This window comes from Stegostoma tigrinum, chromosome 16 (assembly GCF_030684315.1).
Source record: "Stegostoma tigrinum isolate sSteTig4 chromosome 16, sSteTig4.hap1, whole genome shotgun sequence".
Lineage (NCBI taxonomy): Eukaryota > Metazoa > Chordata > Chondrichthyes > Orectolobiformes > Stegostomatidae > Stegostoma > Stegostoma tigrinum.
Window position 1 is genome coordinate 50,948,453 of NC_081369.1, and position 24,643 is coordinate 50,973,095.

The window sequence follows — 24,643 nt, forward strand, 5'->3', positions numbered from 1 at the left end:
ACAACTGCTCGAGCACTCCCACCTGTTGTTGGAAGTTTTATGACATTAATTGTGAGTAGGATTACTGGCTTCACTAATGCTGCATGCCAGGAGACTCTTTTGAATTGTGATAGACTTAAATTGGCATGGGGGAGGTGTGGGCACACACTGCTTGCAAGTGTCAATGAGTACACTTGGATAGCCTTCTTTGAGATCAAGTGAGCGCAATCTATTTGCCCTTGGCTAGAAAATCCAATCGCACAAACCTCCAGAAAAACACAGAACAGAGCTGGCAAATTAAATTCATTTCTGAAGAAGGGTCTGGGGCCCGAAACGTCAGCCATCCTGCTCCTCTGATGCTGCTTGGACTGCTGTGTTTATCCAGCTCTACACCTTGTCATCTTAAATCTGCATGCATTCAGTATTGGCTCCATTGCCAGCATTGCTGGAATGGCCAAGGATTTTTTAAAAAATTATTATTTGTAAACAGCTCTTGCTGGTTTGCCCTAGCGTGAAGTCTCGCTGATTCATGAAACAGTAAAAGGCACATGTGGGGCAACCTACAGATGTCGGCAGGCGTTGCAAAACCCAGAAGCAGTCGAGAGGGTTTCGTGGACGTGTGTATCCAGCACTCTAAAAGCGATTCGCAGTTTCGGCTTCTTTTGCCTCGCAAAGAAAATGCGGAAACTGCGACGACTTCTGTCTGCAGTTTCTAAAGTGAGTGCGGGGACACGTGTCGTCCGCTTGGGGGAGGGGAGGGAGACCGTGGAACTAATAATTGCTACACTTCACCTCTTACGTCGCGAATTGTGACGTTCCTCGGCTACTTTGTACATTCGCTTTCTTGTAGTCGGAAGCAAATCCCAGTTCACAGCCGCATTACTTCTGTTGGCACATGCTTAATATGAAGTAGTTCAGGGGATAAAAACATGGAGCCTGCAATCGAATTAAAGCCTGGTAGGGTTGGTACTTCAACAATGTTTTAAATTTATGCCGACACGTATGGCCATTAAATTATACTCCTTTGAAAGAATGTTGTGATGTACTTAACTGATATAATCCCGAGCAGATCTCTGGTCTCCTAAATAGGAATTTAATTCTCTGCTACTCCTGGGGCGATTTTAGTGGTAGAGGCATTTAAGCAAGTGGGATGGTGAAGGTTCGGGTTACATGCCTGTACATTTTTGCCTAGCTGCCAGCTGTGGCTCTCCAATACCCCAATCCAAGAAATACAATTGCATTGTTTAGTGTTATTAACCCAGTTTTAGTGGGGTTGTGTGGGGAGGAGGGGAAGGGGGTGAGAGAAGAGAATACAGAGGGAGGGGTTGAGGAAAAGGGGAAGAAGGCTTTGTGGGGGAGGGGTGAGAATGGGGCTGACAAAGGGATGTTGGAGGAGGGGAGAGAAGGGGATGTGGGATGCAGGGGTTGTAGGGTTATGGTGTAGGGATGAAGGGGAAGAGTGGAGTAGGTTAGGACACAAGAGAGGGGCGTGGGGAAGGGAGTGTGGTTTTGAGAAAGCACTGGACAGGGAGTGGTAGGAGAAGGGGAAAGAATGAGTGAGGGGACGTGTGGATGGGGATTTATTCAGAAACATTTTGGTCTTTGGAATTATTTATCCTAGATAGTTGTGGATGCTGCATCATTGAATATAACTTGGGCTGGGATAGACAGATTTCTTTTTGCTCCCAGGAAAGGAAGGGGGTATAAGGTGTGAAGAAGAAGGTGAACTCAAGGTAGAAAATCTGTCATGATTGTATATAATGGTGGAGGAAGCTTACAAGGCTCTGGGGTCTATTCCAGATACTGCAGTGTTCTTGTGTACTGGCGCATTTAGTGAAAACCTGCCCCTTCATTATTTTTGCAGAGATGGTGGGAACTGCCAGTGCCGGAGAATCTGAGCCAACAAGGTGTAGAGCTGGATGAACACAGCAGGCCAAGCATCATCAGAGGAGCACGAAAGATGACATTTTGGGTCTAGACCTTTCTTCAGAAATTGGGTCTAGACCTGAAACGTCAGCTTTCCTGCTCCTCTGATGCTGCTTGGCCTGCTGTGTTCATCCAGCTGTACACCTTCATTATTTTTCTCTGGGGGTTTATCCAGGTTCCTTCAGGTGATTTTTTTTTAAACAGGAATAAAGACCATGGAGACTCAATCTAAAATAGATTATACATTTTAAAATGTTTTTAAAACTTAACTGGAAAAGTGCCAATTATGTGGGAGATGATTCTTTACAATCGCTGGTCAAAACTGAAGTTTTGTTTGTAACTACATCAAATTCCTTCAAATACTTTTAACTTTTCTTGCAATAATTTTGGTCCAATTAAACTTCTAAAGTTTGCTTTGCTTTCTTTTGAACTCTGCCAGTAAAAATCTTAATGTCATTCTATTTTTCTGCACATCCTCCCCTGAATTCTTCATTCTTAATGAAGTTTAATGAAGCATGCCCTGTTTAGTGTGCCATTCTTGAAGTTAATGCTTTGTCTTGTGTTTGAAGCCAAACCTGCTTGCTGCATACCGAGACACCAGTCTGGAGTATTTCAGGCTGTGGGCGAACACTGTCCCTGACATTGTTTGTTCGCTACCACAAAGTTAGGCTCTTCAGCCCCTTTCTGTGCTGCAACGCTTCTTTCTTTGCATCAGTAGCAGTAGTTTATCGATTACAACTCTCTGGTGTCTAAGATCGCACTCTTCACATGCTCATTCTAGACTGCTGTCTTCTGCATTACTGATGTTGGAGTAACTTGTAGGCCCACTCATGGATAAAGGAAGGAGGTTATGTGTGGAGCATACTTACCTTCATTGACCAGGGCATCAAATGTAAGGGTTGGCAAGTTATATTCCAGCTGCACATTATTTCAGTCAGGCCAGATTTGGAGTATTGCATGCAGTTCCGGTTGCCACACCAACAGAAGCATGTGGATGCTTTGGAAAACATACAGAGAAAATTTACCAGGATGTTACCTTGTCTGGAGGGTTGTAGTTGTGAGCAGACGTTGGATAAACTCAGATTGTTTTCACTAGAAAGAAGTAGGCTGAGAGGTGACTTGATAAAGGTCTACAAAATTATTGGAGGTAATTTTATTTTCCTTTATTTAATTAATTCATTTTGTGGGATATAGGCATCGCTGGCTGGCCAGCATTTAATGCCCATCCATAGTAGCCCCTGAGAGGGTGGTGATGACCTGCTTTCTCGAACTGCTGCAGTCCACGTGTTGTTGATTGACCCACAATGCCACTAGGGAGGGAATTCCAGGATTTTGACCCAGTGACAGGGAAGGTATGGTGATATATTTCCAAGTCAAGATAGTGAGTAACTTAGAGCGGAACTTGAAGGTGGTGGTGTTCCCAAATGTCAGCTGCCCTTGTCCTTCTAGATGGAAGTGGTTTTGGGTTTGGAAGGTGCTGTCTGAGGATCTTTGGTGTATTTCTGCAGTGCATCTTGTAGATAGTACACACTGCTGCTACTGAGCATCAGTGGTGGTGGAGGTAGATGCTTGTGGATGCAGTACTAATCAAGCTGGCTGCTTTGTCCTGGATTGTGTCAAGCTTCTTGAGTGTTGTTAGGGCTGCACTCATCCAGGCAAGTGGGGAATGTTCCACCACACTCCTGACTTGTACCTTGTAGATGGTGGATAGGCTTTGGCGAGTCAGGAAGTGAGTTACTTGCTGCAGTATTTCTCCAACCTGCTCGTCTAGCCAATGCATTTATGTGGTGAGCCCACTTGAGTTTATGATCAATGATGACTTCCAGGATGCTGATAGTGCAGGATTCAGTGTTGGTAACACCATTGATTATTAAAGAGCAGTGGCTAGATTGTCTCTTATTGGTGGAGGTTTTGGCCTGGCATTTGTTTGGTGCATATGTTACTTGTCAGCCCAAGCCTGAATACTGTCCAGATCTTGTTTCGTTTAGACACAGGCTGCTTCAGTGTCTGAGGAGTTGCAAATATAATTAACTAAGCAATTCAATCGAAATGGCTGGGCAGGTGATGTGTTGTAGCTGTATGACATGGGAGTTGACAGTTCCTGTTGCAAGCTGCAGTGATCACATTAGTAGCAAGAACAAAAACAAAAGTTGCCGGAAAAGCTCAACAGGTCTGGCAGTATCTGTGAAGAAAAAATCAGAGTTAACATTTTGGGTCCAGTGACCCTTGCTCAGAATTTCCTAGTTGGACTGAGGACACTACCCTGAGAATCTCCTGCAAATGTATCCTGGAGCTGAGATGATTGATCTCCAACAACAGTGACCATCTTCCTATATGTCAGGTCTGAGTCTAACCACTGGAAAGTTCCCCCGCACCACCCCCAAACCCATTGATTCAAGCTTTGCTGGGAGTCCTTGATGCCACATTCAGTCGAACATAGCCTCGATGCCAAGGCCTGACATCTTCACCTCACCTCTGGAACCCGGCTCTTTTGTCCATGTTTGAACCAAGGCTTTAATGAGATCAGGAGCAGGCAGAACCCAAACTGGGCATCACTTAGTAGGTTATTGCTGAGCAGGTGCTGCTTGATAGCACTGTTGATGGTACCTTCCATCACTTTACTTATGGGATGGATAGTCAGAGGCTTTTTCCCAGGATGGAAAGGTCAACTATAAGAGGGTACAAGTTCAAGGTGAGAGGTGTAGGTTTAGGGGAGAAGTGCATGGAAAGCTTTCCACATAAAGGGTGGTGAGTGCTTGGAATGCACAGTAAAGGTGGTGGAAGCAGGCACATTAGTAACGTTTAAGGCGTAACTTGACAGACACATGATCGGGAGGTGAACAGTGGGATAGAAATCACACATGGGATATTTAGCAGGTCTAAATAAGGATTAGAATCCGCGCAGCCTTGATGGGCTGAAGGGCATGTTCCTGTGCTGTGCTGTGCTGTATTGTGTTGATTAATTATGCGCAGAGTCAAGAGAAGATTTTGCTGTGGACCTGGGAAGGTTTATGGAAAAATTGAAAAGGGTTTTAAAATGATGATGGTTTTGATGTCGTAAATGAGGAAAAATTATTTCCAGCGGTAGCAGGGTAAGTAAAGCAAGGACAGGGACTGAAGGCAATTAACAAAAGAACCAGAGGAGAAATAATAACTTTCTGATTTGTACTGAGTTGCTGTGAGCAGGACATCAACTGTCTGTAAGGATAGTGTAAGCATATTCAACAATAATTGTCAAATGTGAATCAGATGAACAATTGAAAATGGACAAAAGTACGTGGGACTAATTAGATAGTTCTCTCAAAGTATTGGGCTGAATGGCCTCGATGATGCAATTCTGTTTGATAAAAGGAATTGGAAGACAGTTCTGAACTGTGAGCTCCTCGATAGTTTTTTCAAAACTTTCTGTTACTATTTTCCTACGCAACATCTGGGTGATAGTTTTGAAACCTTATACCTTCACTTGTCGAGCTTAAATCTGAAAAAGACGGCTGTTGGTAGCCAGGCAGTAACCCAGTGCACTTTGTAAATCCCGCTGATAAATAGCTCAAAATAATCTTTATTTTTGCATCTGTCCTGTACCTGCAGAAAGAGACCTAATGGGAGATGAGTCATTTCATGCAAACTAACTCTACTAATCATAGGTAGTATACCTTATTCATGGTTTATACAGATGGTTTGTCTTCTTTAAGCCACTGGTGCTGAATGCATGTCTGTTTTTAAAATTAACCTAAGGATTAAACTGATGAGAGAAGTGTGCAATTTATAGATGTGATCTGGAATGAGTTCAAATCATACTGTCATGCCCAATCTCTCCATCTTTGGGAGTAGTGGATCTTGCATGGTATTACTCACAAATTTACAATACATGGATGGGGGTTGGTTAGCTCAGAGGCTTGGACAACTTGTTTGCAATGCAGAGTGACACCAGCAGTGTGGGTTCTATTCCTACACTGGCTGAAGATGCCGTGAAGGACTCTCTCTCTTAATCTCACGTGTCTCCTGAGGCATGTGACCCTCAGATTAAATTCGCCACCTGTTGTCTGTCTGTCTGTCTTTCTCTCTCTCTCTCTCTCTCTCTCTCTCTCTCTCTCTCTCTCTCTCTCTCTCTCTCTCTCTCTCTCTCTCTCTCTGACGAGAGAGCAGCCCTATGGACCTCCTACTTCTCCTCTTCATAAAGTTGCATTATCAAAATACCTTTAATGGAGATCAAAATTACAAACAAAACAGCATATTTTAATCTAAGATAACAAAGTGTGGAGTTGGATGAGCACAGCAGGCCAAGCAGCATCTCAGGAGCACAAAGCTGACATTTCGGGCCGAGACCCTTCGTCAGAGACGGGGATGGGGAGAGGGAACTGGAATAAATAGGGAGAGAGGGCGAGGTGGACTGAAGATGGAGAGAAAAGAATCTGGGTAGAGAGGAGAGTATAGGTGAGGTAGGGAGGGGATAGGTCAATCCAGGGAAGATGGACAGGTCAAGGAGGTAGGATGAGGTGGTAGGTAGGAAATGGAGGTGCAGCTTGAGGTGCGAGGAAGGGATGGGTGAGAGGAAGAACAGGTTAGGGAAGCAGAGACAGGCTGGGCTGGTTTTGGGATGCAGTGGGGGGAGGGGACGAACTGGGCTGGTTTTGTGATGCAGTGGGGGAGGGGAGATTTTGAAGCTTGTGAAGTCCACATTGATACCATTGGGCTGTAGGGTTCCCAAGCGGAATATGAGTTGCTGTTCCTGCAACCTTCGGGTGGCATCGTTGTGGCACTGCAGGAGGCCCATGATGGACATGTTGTCTGACGAATGGGAGGGGGAGTTGAAATGGTTCACGACTGGGAGGTGCAGTTGTTTGTTGCGAACCGAGCTGAGGTGTTCTGCAAAGCGGTCCCCAAGCTTCCGCTTGGTTTCCCCAATGTAGAGGAAGCCACACTGGGTGCAATGGATACAATATACCACATTGGCAGATGTGCAGGTGAACATCTGCTTGATATGGAAGGTCATCTTGGGGCCTGGGATAGGGGTGAGGGAGGAGGTGTGGGGGCAAGTGTAGCACTTCCTGTGGTTACAGGGGAAAGTGCCGGGTGTGGTGGGGTTGGAGGGGAGTGTGGAGCGGACAAGGGAGTCGCGGAGAGAGTGGTCTCTCCGGAAAGCAGACAAAGGTGGGGATGGAAAAATGTCTTGGGTGGTGGGGTCGGATTGTAGATGGCGGAAGTGTCAGAGGATGATACATGTATCCGGAGGTTGGTGGGGTGGTATGTGAGAACGAGGGGGATCCTCTGGGGGCAGTTGTGGCGGGGGCGGGGTGTGAGGGATGTGTTGCGGAATTTTAATCTGTTCAGTTAGAAGCATATTTCATGTTGTGTTGCAAAGTTCCTGGTATCAAAGTACATGCATCTGCCAAAAGTGTTGGGTGAAACAGCTTCTGCTGTGTGCCCCTGGACAACTATTGAGGGGCAACACTGAGTTCCCCACACATTGAAGTAGCAGGATCTGACCCTGCATCTCTGCCAGAAAACCTTGAAAAGATAGTGAATTCAGCTGGTGGGAGAAATACAACCTGAGAAGGTGTATTAGTGTGTTAACTTGTACTGGTATAAGAGTTTTGCAAGCTGCCTGATTTACAGATATTTTGCCATTCGACATGAAAATTCACAGACATGAGCCTTGACAAATTTTACTGAGCAGCACATAATTTGAAATCCATGCCAGTCACAAAGGAAAGCAAATATCAGAGCAGAACATTGGTCAGAATCTTTAAGAACGCTGCACATTTGGGATATTTTTATTTGGAAAAAAATGTTAATATACTTATCAATGGATCATGTTTCAGAATTGTTTTTTGTTTAAATTGTTAAAGTTGTCATACATTATGAGAGTCCATATCATGTGGACTTTTTAAAGTTACCCAACTCATTTGTTCTGTCATTTTTCTCTCATACAAATGTTCCATTGCACAATATTTCCAATATTTTACAATGTTTATACAATAAAAGTGTTGAATGTTGATGATTATTTAAAGCATTGGCTCAACAGAACATTACTCAAGTTGAGGGATTGTGACTGCATGTTGCAGTAGGCATTCCTATTATATGCTTTTTACTTAAAATCTGTTTGACCAATTGGCGCAGTAAGTCTTGCTTGAACAAATTTGAACAGAGCTGAGAGAAAGCAGGAAATTAATGATTTATATCAATTAAAATATATGGACAAACCAAGAAATCTTCACAAGGCAAGTAAGACAGAACTTGCAGATTTAACAAATGAAAAATCTGAACGCTTACAGTATTGGAAAGACATCCAATAATTATCGAACAACATAATATAGTTAATATTCTGATTTCAATAAATACCAATCAAGAAGAATAAAATATTCTGTTTTCAAGGTTCTCACTTGCAGGTAATAATTAAAAAGTGTGAGTTAGACATGTTGACGGATGATGCTATGTTGATTTGATGTTACTTGGAGTGTTTATTATGTTTGTAAATGCAAGTAATGAGATGTCGAGCTTTCTGCCTCTGATATCTTTGCATAGCACACCCTGTACATAATGAATGCAATGGACTTGCATTCAGTCATGGGATTTAGATCATAATATTGTGCGTGAGAATGGAGCTCCTAGAAATTGTTCTGGATTATGAACGTCCAAAAAAATTCTGGAAATAGTTTGCAGCCTTTCACTGCAAATTCACCAGACTTTTAGGTTCATATAAAATATGTGATGGAAGAGAAGAAAAGATTATACTTGGAAATCAACTGGGTGAAATGATGCTGGGAAATAGTTCAGTGAGCCAAACATTGCGTTAAAAAATGATTATCATCTGCAGAGTAGCAATCCGTGGGTGTAAGTACAAAAAAAGTTTCATTTTGATTTTAATTGAAGTTATACTTTGAAAGGTTGTGATAAGCAGAAAATGTTTAAGAAAGCCATCCTGGTCAATGTCTAATTTTCTTGTTAATAATTGAATAAAATGAACTTTTCAAGATTAAGTGCAAACAATCAAATTTACATCTACTAAAGTGCAGCAGATTATGAAGCAGCAGTAAAAACTGTATTGTTCACCTGCATCACACATTTACATTCTGCCTCCTCTCTGAGTAATGGTATGTAAATTCTGAGTGTCATGATTGTGAACTACTTTGTTTCTAACAGCGACAAAGACAAGACAGTTATATTATTTCTGAAATGATTTCTCGGACCGGAAAGTCTTCAAAATTTTTTTTTCTAGGTGTCTCTAAGTGGGACATTCGCCAGAAAGTTTGGGATTATATGGAAGCAAACAATTTGGCAAACTTCCCAAGACCCGTTCATCACAGAATTCCTAATTTCAAGGTAAAACCACTTTGAAGTCTTGCCAGCTTTACATTTAATAACTCTTATTTGTCTGTTAAGTTTCAAGTTCTCATGTCAGATTCATTCTAGGCAAATCGTTACAAAACCTTGCTTGTTGTTTTCATGAATTTTAGAAAACTAAGCTCATATTTGTCATTTAATGTCCTCTGGAATAACGTGCAGTTTAGTTGGTAGATGAAAGTAAAGATTTTAAGTTCATCCATTCAGTTGAGTTCTTGGACTTGTTTAAATTCACTCATTAGATGAGGGTATCACTGGCTGGACCAGCATTTATTACCCATCCCTAACAACCCAGAGGGCAGTTAAGAGTCAGCCACATTACTTTGTATCTGGCTTCACATGTAGGCCAGACAAGGTAAGGATGACAGTTTCCTTTCCTAAAGGATGTTTGTGGTACAAGGAAGTCTATTGCACCTAACAGAACTATTAGTTGATATAATTTTTAGTTGACTTTTACATTCTAACTGACTACTTCTTATTTAAAGCTGTGAATAATTGAAGCTATCCATTCTGCCCCGTTCTTTATTTTTAACACCACCCCCCCCCCCCCATTCTACTGTTCTATACAATAATTATTTGCCAAATCATTCCAATGCTTTTTGATTTAATTTTCATGTCAGGTCTTCTTAATGACTTAATACCAGGTACTGGAAGGAATAAAATTGATAAGGAGGCCTTGTTGAATCGGCTGTTTACTTAAAGTTAATTTTAAAAAAAGGACTAGACGAAATGCACCAAGGATACGGAAGGAAGCGAAAGTGAAATTGTAGCGGGAATGGCCATCATTTTCCAACTGGTAATTAATTCAGTGGTTGTACCAGAGAACTGGAGATTTGAAAATATTACAAAATAGAGGTGGTAAAATCCAGCCCAGAAACTGTAGAGAGGTCATTTTAACCCTGGTGGTAGGGAAGCCGAATTTAATGCTCTCCTCCATTGTGAATTGGGTGAAGGGGGAACATGAAAGGCTCTTGGTGCTTGATCAAAGGACCTGGTATTTTCAACATCTTGGAAGTCACCAATGACGAGAAATTGAACTGCATCCGATATAGAATCACTGTGCCTACAAGAGCTGGTATGAGGCTAGGAATTCTGCTACAAGTAACTCAACTCCTGACCACCCATATCTGTCATTCTACAAGGAGTGTGATAGGATACCCTTCATTTGAGCGAGTGCGCTTCAGCAGCACCCAAGCAGCTCAACATCATCTGAGACAAAGCAGCTCACTTGAATGGCATTTCATCCAGACCTTAACATTTTCACTCCCTTCAGTACTGATACACAATGGCAGCAGTGTGTGCCATCAATAAGATGTACCTCAGAACTCACCAGGCTATATTGGTAGTAACTTTCAAACCCACGATCTCACCACCTAAATGGGCAAGGGCAAATGCACTGCAGTACCAATTTCCCCTCCTGGCTGCACACTGTCCTGACAGAATTGTACTACCACTTCTTGATTTATCACTTGGTCAAAATCCAGGAACTTGCTCCACAACCGCACTGTTGTGTACCTATACCACATACACTACAGATGTTCAAGAATGCTCACCATCATCTTCTCAATGACCGTTTAGAGATAGGCAATTAGTGCAGAGCTAACCAGTGATCCCGCCAGCAAATGAATGACCAAGCAAGAAGTAGGGGCCCACAAAGATCTCTCCCCCTATTGTTAGATGCGTAACTTGCACTTAAACATCTTGGGCCTTCACTAAAAGAGGTGACACAGGCCTCTCATGTTTTCCAGCCTATGGTGAAATCACAGTCACGTCCATTGAATATTGAATGATAATTGCAGGAAAAATAAGTAGTCACTTGGCAAATTATAGGTCCGCTAAGCAAAGCCAGCATGGATTTAATTGAAAGTCATGTTTGTTTAACTTGCTCGAGACATTTGATGGGGAAAAGAGAGGCTCAATGACATAATGCTTATGATGTGATGTGACAACTTCAGAAAGACTTTAATGATGTGCCACAAAATGGATTTGTGAGCTAAGACAGTGTTTGTGGAATACAATGGATAGTTGCCAAATGGATACAAAATCAGCAGGAAAAGTTACACTGTTGTTCTTCGTAATGGAGGAAGGTTTATGGTGGAGTTGCCCAGGTGTCAGCGTAAGGACTGCTGCCCTTCCCTATGTACATTCATGAATTAGACCAGGGCACAGTTTCAAAATGTGTGCTTGATATGAAACTTGATAGTATAAACCATGAGGAGTATTGTATAGAACCTCAAGTAAAATTTAGACTTGTGGAATGGGTGGGCAAGTGGTATGGAATTATACAATATGGAAGCAGACCCTTCAGTCCAACTCGTCCATGCTGACCAAGTTTCCCGAACTAAACGAGTCTCACTTGTCTGCATTTGGTCTATATCCCGATAAATCTTTCTTATTCATGTATCTGTTTAAATGTTGCAACTGTACCTGCATCTACCAATTCACCCTGCAGTTCATTCCCTCTATGTGAAAAAATTGCCCCTCAGGTCTGTTTTAAATCATTCTCCTCTAACCTTAAAATGTGCCCCATACTTTTGAACTCCTCCACCTTAGAGAAAAGACCTTTGCCATCCACCTTTAACTATACCCCTTGTGATTTTATAAATCTCTATAAGGTCACCCCTCAAACTTCTACACTCCAGGGAAAGAGGTCTCAGACTATCCAGCTTCTCCCTACAACTGAGACACTCTACACTCCATTCCTGGCAACATCCTTGAAAATCATTTCTGAACGCTCTCCAATTAATAATATCCTTCCTATAGCAGGTGACCAGAACAGAACTCCAAAAGTAGCCTCACCAACATCCTACATATAACCTCAACGTGACGTTCCAAATCCTCTGCTCCATGGTCTGAGCAATGAAGTCAAGCATGCTTAACCACCCTGTCTACTGTGATGCAGCATTCAAAGGGCCATGTACTGTTTCCTCCCACCACCACCATGTCTCTCTATTCGACAGCACGACTCAGGGCCCTACCATTAACTGTCTCAGTCCTTCCCTTGTTCTTTTTACCAAATGCAATACCTAGCATTTATCCAAGTTAATCCAAACCAGCCAAGTGAGTGAACTTTCAGTGGGTTGCATTTTGGGAGTAGTGACCATAATACTGTGAGTTTCAAGATATACTTGGATCAGGGTAACAGCAGTCCTTGTGTGAAGGTGTTAAATTAGGGGAAGATGCTCTGCAACAATATTAGGCAGGAACTGGAGAATATTGTTTTGAGATGGCTGATCGAGAGTAAATCCACATTGGGCATGTGGGAGGTCTTCAAACGGAAGTTGATAAGAGTTCAGGGATCGTATGTTCCTGCGAGAATCAAGGTATGGCAAGTTACATGAATCTTGGATGACCAGGGATTGTTATGACCTTGGTCAAAAAGAAAAGGGAAGTGTACATAAGATCTTGGAGGGTGGGAATGAGCAAAACCTTTGAAGTATGTAAGAACTTAAACAAGGAACTAGAATAGCAAGAAGGGTTCATGAGAAGTATATTAGCAAACAGGATTAAGGAGAATTCTAAGGCTTCTTGTACATATGTAAAAAGCAAGAGGGCAGCCAGGGAAAGGGTTGGCCCACTCAAGGACCAAAGAGGGAATTTGTGTGTGGAGCCAGAGGAGGTGGGTGAGCTCTTAAATGAATACTTTGTGTCAATATTTACCAAAGAGAAGGAATTGGTGGAGGATGTTCTCGGGGAACCTCTAAGCCAAGTTGCGATTAAAAAGTATTTAGTCCCCAGGTCGTGATGGGATCTATCACAGAATTTGAAGGAGACAAGAATAAATTGCTGGAGCATTGACAGGCGTCTTGGTATCCTCTTTGGCCCCAGGTGAAGTCCTAGAACACTGGAGATTAGCCAATGTTGTCCCATTGTTTAAGAAAGGTAGCAGGGATAATCCTGGAAATTACAGGCCTGTGTACTCATGTCGTTGATAGGAAAATTATTGGAAAAAATTTTCAGGGACAGATCTGTACGCATTTAGAAGTAAATTGACTTATTAGCAATAAAGAGCATGTGGAGACAGCGCCTCACTAACTTGATCAAGTCTTTTGAGGAAGTGGAAAAGATGATTGACGGAGAAGCAGTTGACATTGTCTGCATTAAGTTCAGTAAAGCCTTTGACAAGGTCCCTCATGGCAGGCTGGTGCAAAAGGTAAAGTCATATTATATCGGGGGTGAGCCTTCAAGATGGATACAGAACTGGCTTAGTCAATGGAAATCGAGGATAGCAGTGGAAAGATGCTTTTCGGAATGGAGGGCTGTGACTGGTGGTGTCCCACAGGGATCAGTGTTGGGACTCTGCTGTTCGTGGTCTTCATACAGATCTGGAGGAAAATATAGCTGGTCTAATTAGTAGGTTTGCGGACAATACAAAGATTGGTGTTGCAGATAGTGAGGAGGAATGTCGGAGGGTGTGGATCACGTGGAGGTAACAAAGTGTGGAGCTGGATGAACACAGCAGGCCAAGCAGCATCTTAGGAGAGCAAAAGCTGACGTTTTGGGCCGAGACCCTTCATCAGATCGAAGATCAAAACTCATATTCCGCTTGAGAACCCTGCAGCCCAATGGTATCAATGTGGATTCCACAAGCTTCAAAATCCCCCCTCTTCCCACTGCATCCCAAAACCAGCCCAGGTCATCCCCACCTCCCTAACCTGTTCTTCCTCTCACCTATCCGCTCCTCCCACCTCAAGCTGCACCTCCATTTCCTACCTACTAACCTCGTCCCGCCCCCTTGACCTGTCCATCCTCCCCGGACTGACCTATCCCCTCCCTACCTCCCCACCTACACTCACCTCTACACGCTTCATCCCCACCTCTTTAACTGTCTGTCTCCTCTCCACCTCTCTTCTCCTCTATCCATCTTCGATCTGCCTCCCCTTCTCTCCCTATTAATTTCAGAACCCACTCCCCATCCCCCTTTTCTGATGAAGGGTCTAGGCCCGAAACATCAGCTTTTGTGCTCCGAAGATGCTGCTTGGCCTGCTGTGTTCATCCAGCTCCACACTTTGTTATCTCAGATTCTCCAGCATCTGCAGTTCTCATTATCTCAGATCAGTTGGCGGCATGGGCAGATAAATGGCAGATGGAGTTTAATGCAGACAAATATGAGGTGATGCATTTTGGAAGGTCACATATAAGTAGAAATTATTACAGTGAATGGCAGAACCCTTAGGAACATTGCTATGCAGAGGGATCTGGGTGTGCAGGTCCACAGATCGCTGAAGATGGCAGCACAGATAGATAAGGCAGTCAAAAATGGCCTATGGTATGCCACACTTAGAATATTGCATACAGTTCTGATCACCAGAAGGATGTGGATGCTTTGGAGAGGGCACAGAAAAGTTTACCGGGATGTTGACTGGTATAGGGACATTGACTATGAAGAAAGCTTGGATAGTCTGGAATGCAGGAGGTCGAGCTGTGATCTCACAGAAGTTTATAAGATTGTGAATGGCATGTATAGAGTGGAGAGTATGAGGTTTTATCCCAGGGTGGAGGAGTCAATTACTAGGGGACACAGGTTCAAGGTGAGGGGGGAGAGTTTAAAAGAGATCTACGAGGCAAGTTTTTCACACAAAGGAATGCCTGGAACATGCCGCTAGAGGAGGTGGTTGAAGCAGATGTAATAGCAGCATTCAAGAAACACCTGGAGGAATAAATGAATAGGAAGGGCAGAGAGGGATACAGATTTTATAAGTGAAGACACTTTTAGTATGGAAAGGCAAAACGTTTCAGTGCAGGCATAGAGGGCTATAGGGCTGTTCCTGTGCTGTATTGTTCTTTGTTCTTAAACTCCATCTACTACTCCTCAGTCCATTGGCCCAATTGATCAAGATCCCTTTGCAATCTTAGATTTTGGTGTCATCTACAAACATAGTAACCATACCTTTAAGTTTTCAGCCAAGTTGTTGATATAAATGACAAACATCCGTGGACCCAGCACCAACCCTTGTGGAGCACCATTGGTCACAGTTTTCCAGTCCAAAAAACAAACCCTTCATCACCATCCTCAGTCTCCTACCATCAAGCCAATTTGGTTGAAGAAATGTAAAGCAGAGATATCTGAAATGACTCATTTTGGTCGGTAAATATAGACGATTATGATAAAGGATACAATTCAGAGAGGGTGTTGAAGCAAAGGAACTTGGGTGTACATGTGCATAAATCATTGAACGCAGCAGGACAAGTTGAGAGAGCAGTCAATGAAGCATTTAGCATCCTGGACTACTTCAGCAGGGACTTATGTTAAACCTGTATGAAACACTGGACTGATCTCAACCAGAGCACTGCACCCAGCTATGGCACCTCATTTTAGGAATGATGTGAAGACATCGGAGAGGGTGCAGCAAAACATTCATGATAATGGTTCCAAGGATGATAACTTCAATGTGACCATTCTGTGCACGTAACTGAGACTTCTGCTTAAGGGAAGATTAGGTCGGTGAGGGAAATATAGAGGAGGTGAATCTGTTCCTATCGGTGGACATACCTCTTGCAACTAGTTTAGGATATTAAAGTTAATATCAAACTGAAAGAAAAAGGACCAGGTTACACAAAAATGAGTAGTAGACTCGAAGATTGAACTGATTCCATAACTGCAAAGACTGACTAAATGTGTGATAAGCGTGGGGAATGGGCAGGTGAGAGAAAGCTAGCTGGAAATAGAAAAACAGATCATAAGAGTTTCTATAGGTATTTAAATATAAAAATAGTAAGTCTTCTAGAGAGTGAGGCTGGGGAATTAATACTGGACATGCAAAGATAAACTGAATGGATGTGTGCAATCTGTCTTCACTGTAGATGATGCAAATATCTTCCCAGAATCAGAATATAAAAAGGAGTGACCAACTTAAAATAATTACAATCACCAGGGAATTGCTGCTGAAAACATTATTGGAATTAATATCTGACAAGCCCCTGTCCATTTGGACTCATCCTAAGGTATTCCAATGGCTGCTGTGTTTGCAGATGCATTGGTCTGAATTTTCTAAAATTCTTTAGGTTCTGAGCAGATCTAATCAAATTGGAAAATAACAATACGACTCTTCGGTTAACAAAAGAGGAAGACAAAAAAATGGAAGCCATAGGTCAATTACCCTAACATCTGTCATAGAGGTGTAGTGGAATCCATTATATCAGGCACTTAAGAAATCTTAATGCAATCAGACAGGGTATGGATCAGTATAAGGGAAATCATGTTTGAGTGATTTATTAGAGTTTTTTAAGGAATGAGCGACATGGATACAGTGAATCAGTACTGCACTTAGATGGCCAGAAGGCATTTGACATAGTGTAAAATCAAAGGCTTCAATGCTAAATAAGAGCTTGTGGTGTAAGGGGTAACAGACTAGCATGGATAAAGTATTGGTTGGCTAATAGGAAGGAGAAAGTGGACATAAATGGGTCTTTTTTGGGATATGACTTATGTTGTGCCGCAGGGATCACTGTTGGAACCCCAGTTATTTACAACTAATGTAAATGACAGATGAAGGGATTGAATGTAATTTACTGATCAAAACAAAACAGATAGGAGAGTATGATGAAGGGCCTAGGCCCGAAATGTCAGCTTTTGTGCTCCTGAGATGCTGCTGGGCCTGCTGTGTTCATCCAGCCTCACATTTTCCTATCTTAGATAGGAAAGTAAGTTGTGAAGAGAACATAATGAGTCAGCAATTAGAGTTGGGCAATAAATGAGTGAAGCACGCATCCCATGAGTGAATTTTAAAATGTGGGAAAATATGAACTGAGCCGCTTTAACAGTCATATTAGAAAAGCAACATATTATTTAAATGAAGAGAAACTGCAGAATTCTGAGATTATGTAGAGACTTGTACATGACTCACCCAAAGCTTAGTATGCAGGTAGACAAGGGATTATAAAGATAAATGAAATGTTGATTATTGCAACAGGAATGGGATAAAAAAGTAGGGATGTTTTGCAACTGTTGTGCAGAATGTTGGTGACATCATATCCAGAGGACGATGTACCATTTTGATCTCCATGTTTAAGAACGTAAATGCATTAGAAGCAGTTTAGAGAATGTTCATGTGGCTGACACCTGAGATGAGGCTGCTGTGCTTTGAGGAAAAGTCAGACTGGTTGGGCCTATATCCTTAGGAGTTTAGAAGTATGACAGGCAAGCACATTGATACAGATTCAATAGGACTTGACAGGTAGGTGTTTTAAGGACATCTCCCCACGTGAGAGGGAATGAAATATTGGGATGCAATTTAAAAATAAGGAGTCTCCCATTTAAGACAGAGATTTGGGGGATTTTGTTTTCCTCTCACTCGGTTGTGAGTCTTTGGATCCATCTTCTCTTGAGAGTGGTGGAGGCGGGGCCATTGAATACTTTTTAGGCAGAAGTAAATATCTACTTGATCAACAAGAGTCAAAAGGTATTGGGTTAGGTGGGAAGGTGGATTTGAGAATACAATCAGATTAGAAATGACTTTGTTGAATTGCAGAGCAGGCTTGAGGGGCCGGATGGTCTACTGTTGCTCCTATTTATATACTCAAGATGAGATCACAGTATAGTTCATACAAATCGAGTGGGTCATATTAAAAGTCTGGCAACTTTAAAAGTTGGTATCAGTGAAGACAGAAGTGACAATGAAGTTATTAGGTAATTATAAAAGTCCAGCTGGTTCAATAACGTCTTTTAGGGAAGGAAACCTGCTGTCATTATCCGTTCTGAACTATCTGTTACTTCAGTTATGCACTAATGTGGTTGACTGTTAGCTGCCCCCTGAAATGGCCAAGTAAACCACTTGATGTTATCGAGCCGCTGCAAAGAATAACAAAGCTTCAGCAGTTCAAGAAGGTGGCCCAGCTCCTCCCTCACTGGCAAAGTAGGAATGGGTAATAAATGCCAGCCCTCCCAGCGACACCCACGTGCTGAGAATTAATTTCAAAGAAAATTGTTCATGTTGTAGCTGTCAGAGCCTGACAAAAAGAAGACATTTCAAAAGCTGAAGGGATAGAAAAAGTGCTGACACTTCTTCTTCACCAGAAGTTTAGTGAAAGTGCAGTCTTTATATATTTTATGGACAAGGCAGCGTCTATCTTGTATCAGGTGCTCGAAAGGAGATTCCATGACATTGAACAAATTTATGTAATGGCTTAAACATGAATATGAAAGAAATTAAATGTTTTCCATGTTCCCTAAATTCACATGATCTACATCGAAATTTTGTTTCTTCAGTCTCCTCTTATAGTGGTTTTTGTTAATTTCGATGAGACATTATGACTAATACAGCAAGCACCATTACAGGCTCAGTGATGCACAGACGAGGAAAGCGTGATTGTGGATCTACTCAAACAAAGTATCCATGTCAAACTTGGCAGAAGTTAAATTTGCATTATTTCCTCAAAAGAAGACCATGACCAAGCTTTTACACATGAATTTGAACTGTATGTCAATCGGTGGCAATAAACTCTTCAGTAAGTGTGGGAAACATTTAAATGACTGCACCAAAGCGTCCCCCGCACCCCACTATCGAATCAACATGAGCAGCTACTTTAAGAAATTTAGAGCCATTGAAAATAAATAATAATTAGCAGATAATCACAACACACACTTCCTTTTGGTGTGTTATATTTGCAGAACTTTAATCATGATTACAATGTTACATAAGATTGGAACGAATTATAAGGAATTCACATATGCAGTATTAAGAACATATATATCAACATTATGCCATAAGTTCAGCACAAACACAGCTACTTGTATCATTGTTTATATAAAAACGATTTAGGTTATCATTGAAGTTTGTTGTTCTTTACACAACCAGTTTGATACCATCCTGTGGGTGAAAAGGAAACAAAAAGTTAAGTCAACACAACCTAACCAACCACAATCAAACCTGAGGAGTAGACATTTAAGTATATCCCTCACAGCTGGTCATAGAATGTGGGTGAGTGCTGACAGACTTGCTGATCCCCTTGGCCTTTGTAGTCTGTCTTGTGCCCATACTGAGTCAAGCTGCATAATGTTGGCAGCCCCTTATTCTAGCCATGCTGTTACCTTTGTTTTCGTTTAATCAATTTTGGACTTGCAAGGGTGTCAGTGCTCACAGCTAAAAAGTTTTGCTTCCAGTGTGGTCATTTAGCACTGGGACAGGGTCATTTGTCCTGCTGAAAAACAGCAAGAGAAGGAGGGAGAGGGACTCTTGCATGAACTGACTGAGCAATCAATAAACTCCATCAACCGTTTCACTCCCTCATGGAAGAGCATTTGTGCTTTCCGGCACGTAGCAACAAGCATTTTATGAGGAAAATTTAGATCAGTTTTGTTGTTTTTGTAATGAGTTATGCTTGTCATGGTGATTTTCGTGTTACAAAAATGAGACCTTTGCTATCTTAGTTATCAAGTGCCAGCATCAAAAACTCCCATGTATAACACAACTAGGCCCAGAAAACCGTTTTTGCCTTGCCCAGACAGTGTATTTTACACTAGTACTGCAGCAGTGTAGTAGTTTTTTTGTTCCTCAAAACAGCTATCCACTTGTCCTTTTGAATGGAGAGACTGCTTTGTGCTGAATTAAAAGCACTTTCCATGTGCTTTCCATTAAGACTGCATTGACATAATCCACGTGAGTTCTTTCCATGATGCCCTCATTTCCGAAGGTTAGGCCACAAACATCTCATTCAATTAGTCTGTAGTAATGGGAAAAGTACAGAAGTAGTTTCCCATTGACTTCTGCAGGATACTTAACTAGAAAAGTCACCCGCTCTTAGTGCCTGCCATCAGGAGTACTGGCAGGATTCACAGGCTGATAATCAGCCAAAGCAGAAAGTTCTGGAGAAACTCAGCAGGTCTGACAGCATCTATGGAGAGAGAAACAGAATCAGCATTTTAAGTCCAGTGAATCTTCATCAGAACACTTCACTGGACTCAGTGTGAACTCTGTTTTTGTCTCCACAGATGCTGTCAGACCTGCAGAGTTTCTCCAGCATTTAGTGTTTTTGTTTCAGCTCTGCAGTTTGTTGTTTCATTTCTGATAAGCAGTCAGTTTGGCCTGATTACAAGTGCAGCATAGATGGTCAGCAAGTGCTGGCTTCAGTCTCAAACCAGAGGTTTCTGACCACGAGGTAGGGACATTGCCTGTGCATTGCAAGACCCTGTCCAGTGTGATCTTTACAGTCAACAAATAGTGGAGGATTTCTGCTCGTTTGACTGGCTAAATTAGTTTTGGAAATGAAAAGTTTGAGTGTTACCAGCAGGAACTACAATGTCCAGTCATCACTTTTTTTTGTTCAAAGGGAACATGTTCTTTTCATATTTTTCTACAGATCCCTCAATGCACTCTTTAAGAGTGCACAAAAATGCCTTCTCAATCACTTTTGTTCTGAAAGTATTAATGACTGCAAGTAGAAAAATGAAGTGTGTGGGTGCTCCACTTTTATTACTCAATGTTCAGAATACTGCAATGAAACCTAACCCCTTGTGTAATCTAGATTTTTTGTTTAGGATGTGCTTGGAAAGGAGATTTATGTAGGTAAAAAGGTTAATGCAATGCAAGGGAGGGCAAAGAGTTTAAAATGTGGTGGAAATAAAGATATAATAAACCATGCATGTTTCCGGTGGTTGTTTTTAGTTGTAATTCGTCACATCTTCTGGAAACAGGGAGCTGCCCAGGCTGCAAGAAATTTGCCAAATTTGCAAGAGTTCAAAAACGCAAGGATCATCAAAGTAAATCCCGACAAACCACAAGAAAATGTCCGTTTGCTCACTCTTGAAGTAAGTCTTTGCTTCTTATTGTCATTGCAGGGTTCATATGATGCCTGTAATAGAATCAAAAACTTAGATAGTTTCATCAAGACGAGCGCTGTTAAGGTGGATCCTGACAAACCACTAGAAGGAGTCCGTTTAGCTACGCTCCAGGTAATGTCATTTAAAACCAAGCGCTTAAACACAGCAGTTTTAAATTAAACCTCCTGAATCAAAAAGGCAGCCAGACAATTATTTATGAAGATTTTCATTCACAATTGCTACCACATGCATATTTTTAACATGAATATCCATGGGTGATAAGCTGTTTCAATAAATCCATAATAGCAATATTTGTTACCACTCTTTTAATGTCCTCTTCTCGTTACACTGCTTCTGCAATGAAACGAATCTCAAAGACTTTCTGTTTCTTAAATAGAAGGTTGTATAGGGTGAAAAAAACAATTGTGGGATCTCTTCAGATACCTGGGTAATTGGTACTTCAGTATCCCTGCAGAAATTCATGAAATGGTTCATTCTGTTGCTGTGATGCCTCAGTGTAAAAATGAAACATGGCGAAAGGCCGACCATGATGGTTTTGGTCTCTGTCCCCAGTCTGCATTGTGTTTGTCCTTTCCTCAGTGAAGGTACCGAGAGGCATTATGGCTAACCTCAATTCATCTTCAGTGAGTACAGCCGATGTTTTTCTTCCCAATAACTATCTGATGATCCTTCTTGGAGATGTGCACGTACAAACTTTTCACAAAATGAGATCAGAAGTGGGTGTGATGTCCCCTTGTTGGTCAACATTTAGAGGAGTTGCAGGTGAAGACTAAATCTCTTGTGTGATTTACTGGCAAATGGAGCTAAAGTAGATTCAAAATAAAAGAAGGGACATGAGTTGAGTGAAGGACTTAGAAATGGCTTTTTGGTTGAAATGAAGTGTCATTGAAAGTTGTCCCTTTTGACAATCCAAATATAGTGTCATGAAACAACATTGTGATTAAACTGTAGATGAGTGATTTTTAAGACTTTTTTTTGCTCATAAAGTCACCTTGCAAATGTAGGAGTTTTTCATTTGGTACAATGCTAAGTATTTGGCAAAGGTGCAGATTGACCATCATTATTTTATTAAGAAAGATTAACATTTGAAGGTGCATTTCCATTCCTGCTCCAGAAATTATCTTGAGGTTCCTTTGATGGATTGACCATTTATTTGTTTTGTACCAATTTGCAAAGCCCTCATTTTGAAATCCCTGATGGCGCAACTGCAGGGTTATCTGTCATTTGGGGGCAGATAGTCATTCATACCCTGTGCTGGTTTCTTTTGAACTGGACCGAAAACAACAATTAACAGCCTTTCTATGTATGATATTGACTTGGTTCACGAGATTGATTGTATACTCAGTCCACAACAACAAAGTGACCAGCAGATCATTGCCAGCTCAGCCAAATATAACAAGAACAGAAGAGGGACCAGGAAAGTTACTGTGTCAAAGGCTAGCCATATGAAAGGGTCAACTCATTGACTGTAAACGTACTTTAAGAATCAAGAGCATTTTACAGTTATGGGTGATTATGAATATGTGGCAAATGCATGGTCATTCCAGCTTCACTTCACAAAGACGTTCTGGAGAAATTTCACCAGGGACATCTTGGGAATCACCAAATGCAGAGCCAAAGCTTGGTCAACGTAATGGTGGCCTGGGATGACCAACGATATTGAATACCCCATTGCTGACTGTGAAACTTGTGCTGTTCATAGACCAGAGCAGCAAGAGCTGTTAATATTTTCTGCATTTCGCAGCAGACTGAGGGAGGTTAGAAGCTTAGTAACTGCTACCACAGTAACAGGTATTTTTCCCTCTTCGAGTTTAGTGCAAAATCCATGAAGTCAGAGACCCTATACACATGGAGAGTAAAGTGCAAAATGTTTCCAGTATCATTTGCTTCATCTAGGGGGAATCCACTGGATTAAAACTTCATTGCTACGATCACTTGACAGGCATTGCAACAATTACTTTGCCCTGCTCTGAAACTGCGGGATCACCTCTAAGAGGTGGCATATTTCTGTCAAGCACAGCTCCCAAGTGCATTTTTCCTGCTTTAGGGACAGATGGAAGAAGAGCTGTCTGAAACCCCAGGTTAGGTAAGATTTCCCACTCGTTTTGCTGCAAGTAACTTCTCAACTCTCCATTTTTTTCTCACGGATATTTCCAGTACAAAGGGGTGTGGCAGCCGTCTCCATGACTAAGATGAGGCAGTGTACTGGGGGATCTTTCAGAAGTCCAGAACTCCTTCACATCATCAATGACAGCTGATATGATCAAATGTGCACAGATTTTCCAACACCCTAGGTTTTCAGGAATTCTGGAACATCATTTAAATAGTCACAAGCAACTCAGCTTCAGGTTGTTTGGGGATTCCTTAAAATAGTGCTGACAACAGGGGTCTTCCATGCCTCTCTGCACATGTTCAGCTCTGCACATTCAAAAGCTCCTCCTAACTAGAACAGTGAAATGGTTAATGACTGATGGGGCATCAACTTAGTGTTACATGCTGACTGACATGATCTGCGCACGCTTTACTTGGAACACCCACACTGCCATTCTGAAAAAAAACCAGTAACAGTATTTGTTACTCTGTGATTTACTTCTTCTGTCCTTGCTCCTCACGGTTGAAAAGCTCTATGGAGACAAATTTTGTGGCCGCTATTTGTTAAAAGTCATTTATTGTATGCAGCACTTCTGAGGTCTTTTCATGGTATGCTGTCAATTGTAAGTTTCCCTCTTCCTTTGAAAGCCATCCAACTGGCTCACTACCAAATGAATAACATTTATTTTCATGTTCAGGCATTTTAATAAAATATCAGGTGAAACTTTTCCTCTGTAAAATGTATTAAAAGCATAATTGATGTGAAAAGGTAGCAACTGGTTACTCTGGGCCTCCACAATTGAAGAAGGACACATTGAAAATCTTACAACTTGGGAGGCCATGTACAGTAATTAATTGCAGTCAACAATTTGACTGCTTCCAGACTGGATACTTGGTTATTTGACCCCATAATAAAAATGGGCTAAGGCAAGGGAAGTATTTCAACATGAACTTAAGAAGAACCCAGGCTAGCTGTTTTCAACCCTGTTTTATTCCTCCACATTGCCTGAAGAGTATTTTTACTTTGACCTCGGGCACACATCCAGGCTGTCCCACTGCCAAGATATCACTAGAGTAAACGTATGGGTATAGTTCAGGGGACCACCACTCAGTCCACAGGTGTTATAGGATGGCTGACTTTTGGTTCTCTGATGCAGGTCACACATATAGCATGTTTTTGAATTTATAGGCTTGGATGATTGTTCTGGGGAGGAATCCCATTGGTACTAAACTTAAAATGCTTGGTTGATCTTCCAAGGAATGTTGCACTATGCCTTTAATATGTCAAAATTCATACCTTAGATGTTTACACAAATGTGATGTAGAATATGTTTAATTATTAAATCAAATGGGAGTAACCCATGTGGACCAAAGAATCAGTGGGAGCAGTTCACATGCACAATTTATTGTGCTTAACAGTAATGGGGAGTTTGTTAATATGCAGTCCATATCTTGCAGATCACTTCAATAAATATGATTTTGGTATTGCAGAAAGTAATTTGAGATTTTAAAGCTGTTATGTAA

The 24,643-nt window shown here is 41.7% G+C and overlaps 1 protein-coding gene across 4 annotated transcripts in view; it reads left to right on the plus strand.

The window, feature by feature from the left end:
- mthfsd (methenyltetrahydrofolate synthetase domain containing) overlaps positions 1-24,643 on the plus strand; it is a 67,301-nt gene continuing 42,658 nt past the window's right edge. The window contains exons 1-3 of one of the 4 annotated variants that reach the window (XM_059651760.1): positions 1-51; positions 9,125-9,228; positions 21,026-21,139. In XM_059651760.1, the coding sequence (XP_059507743.1) occupies positions 9,166-9,228; positions 21,026-21,139 (177 nt within the window). In that variant the 5' untranslated portion in view covers positions 1-51; positions 9,125-9,165. Of the gene's footprint in view, positions 52-747; positions 937-9,124; positions 9,229-20,881; positions 20,996-21,025; positions 21,140-24,643 lie in introns of those variants that run through there. The other 3 variants (XM_048546194.2, XM_048546193.2, XM_048546195.2) reach the window with 3 other exon arrangements.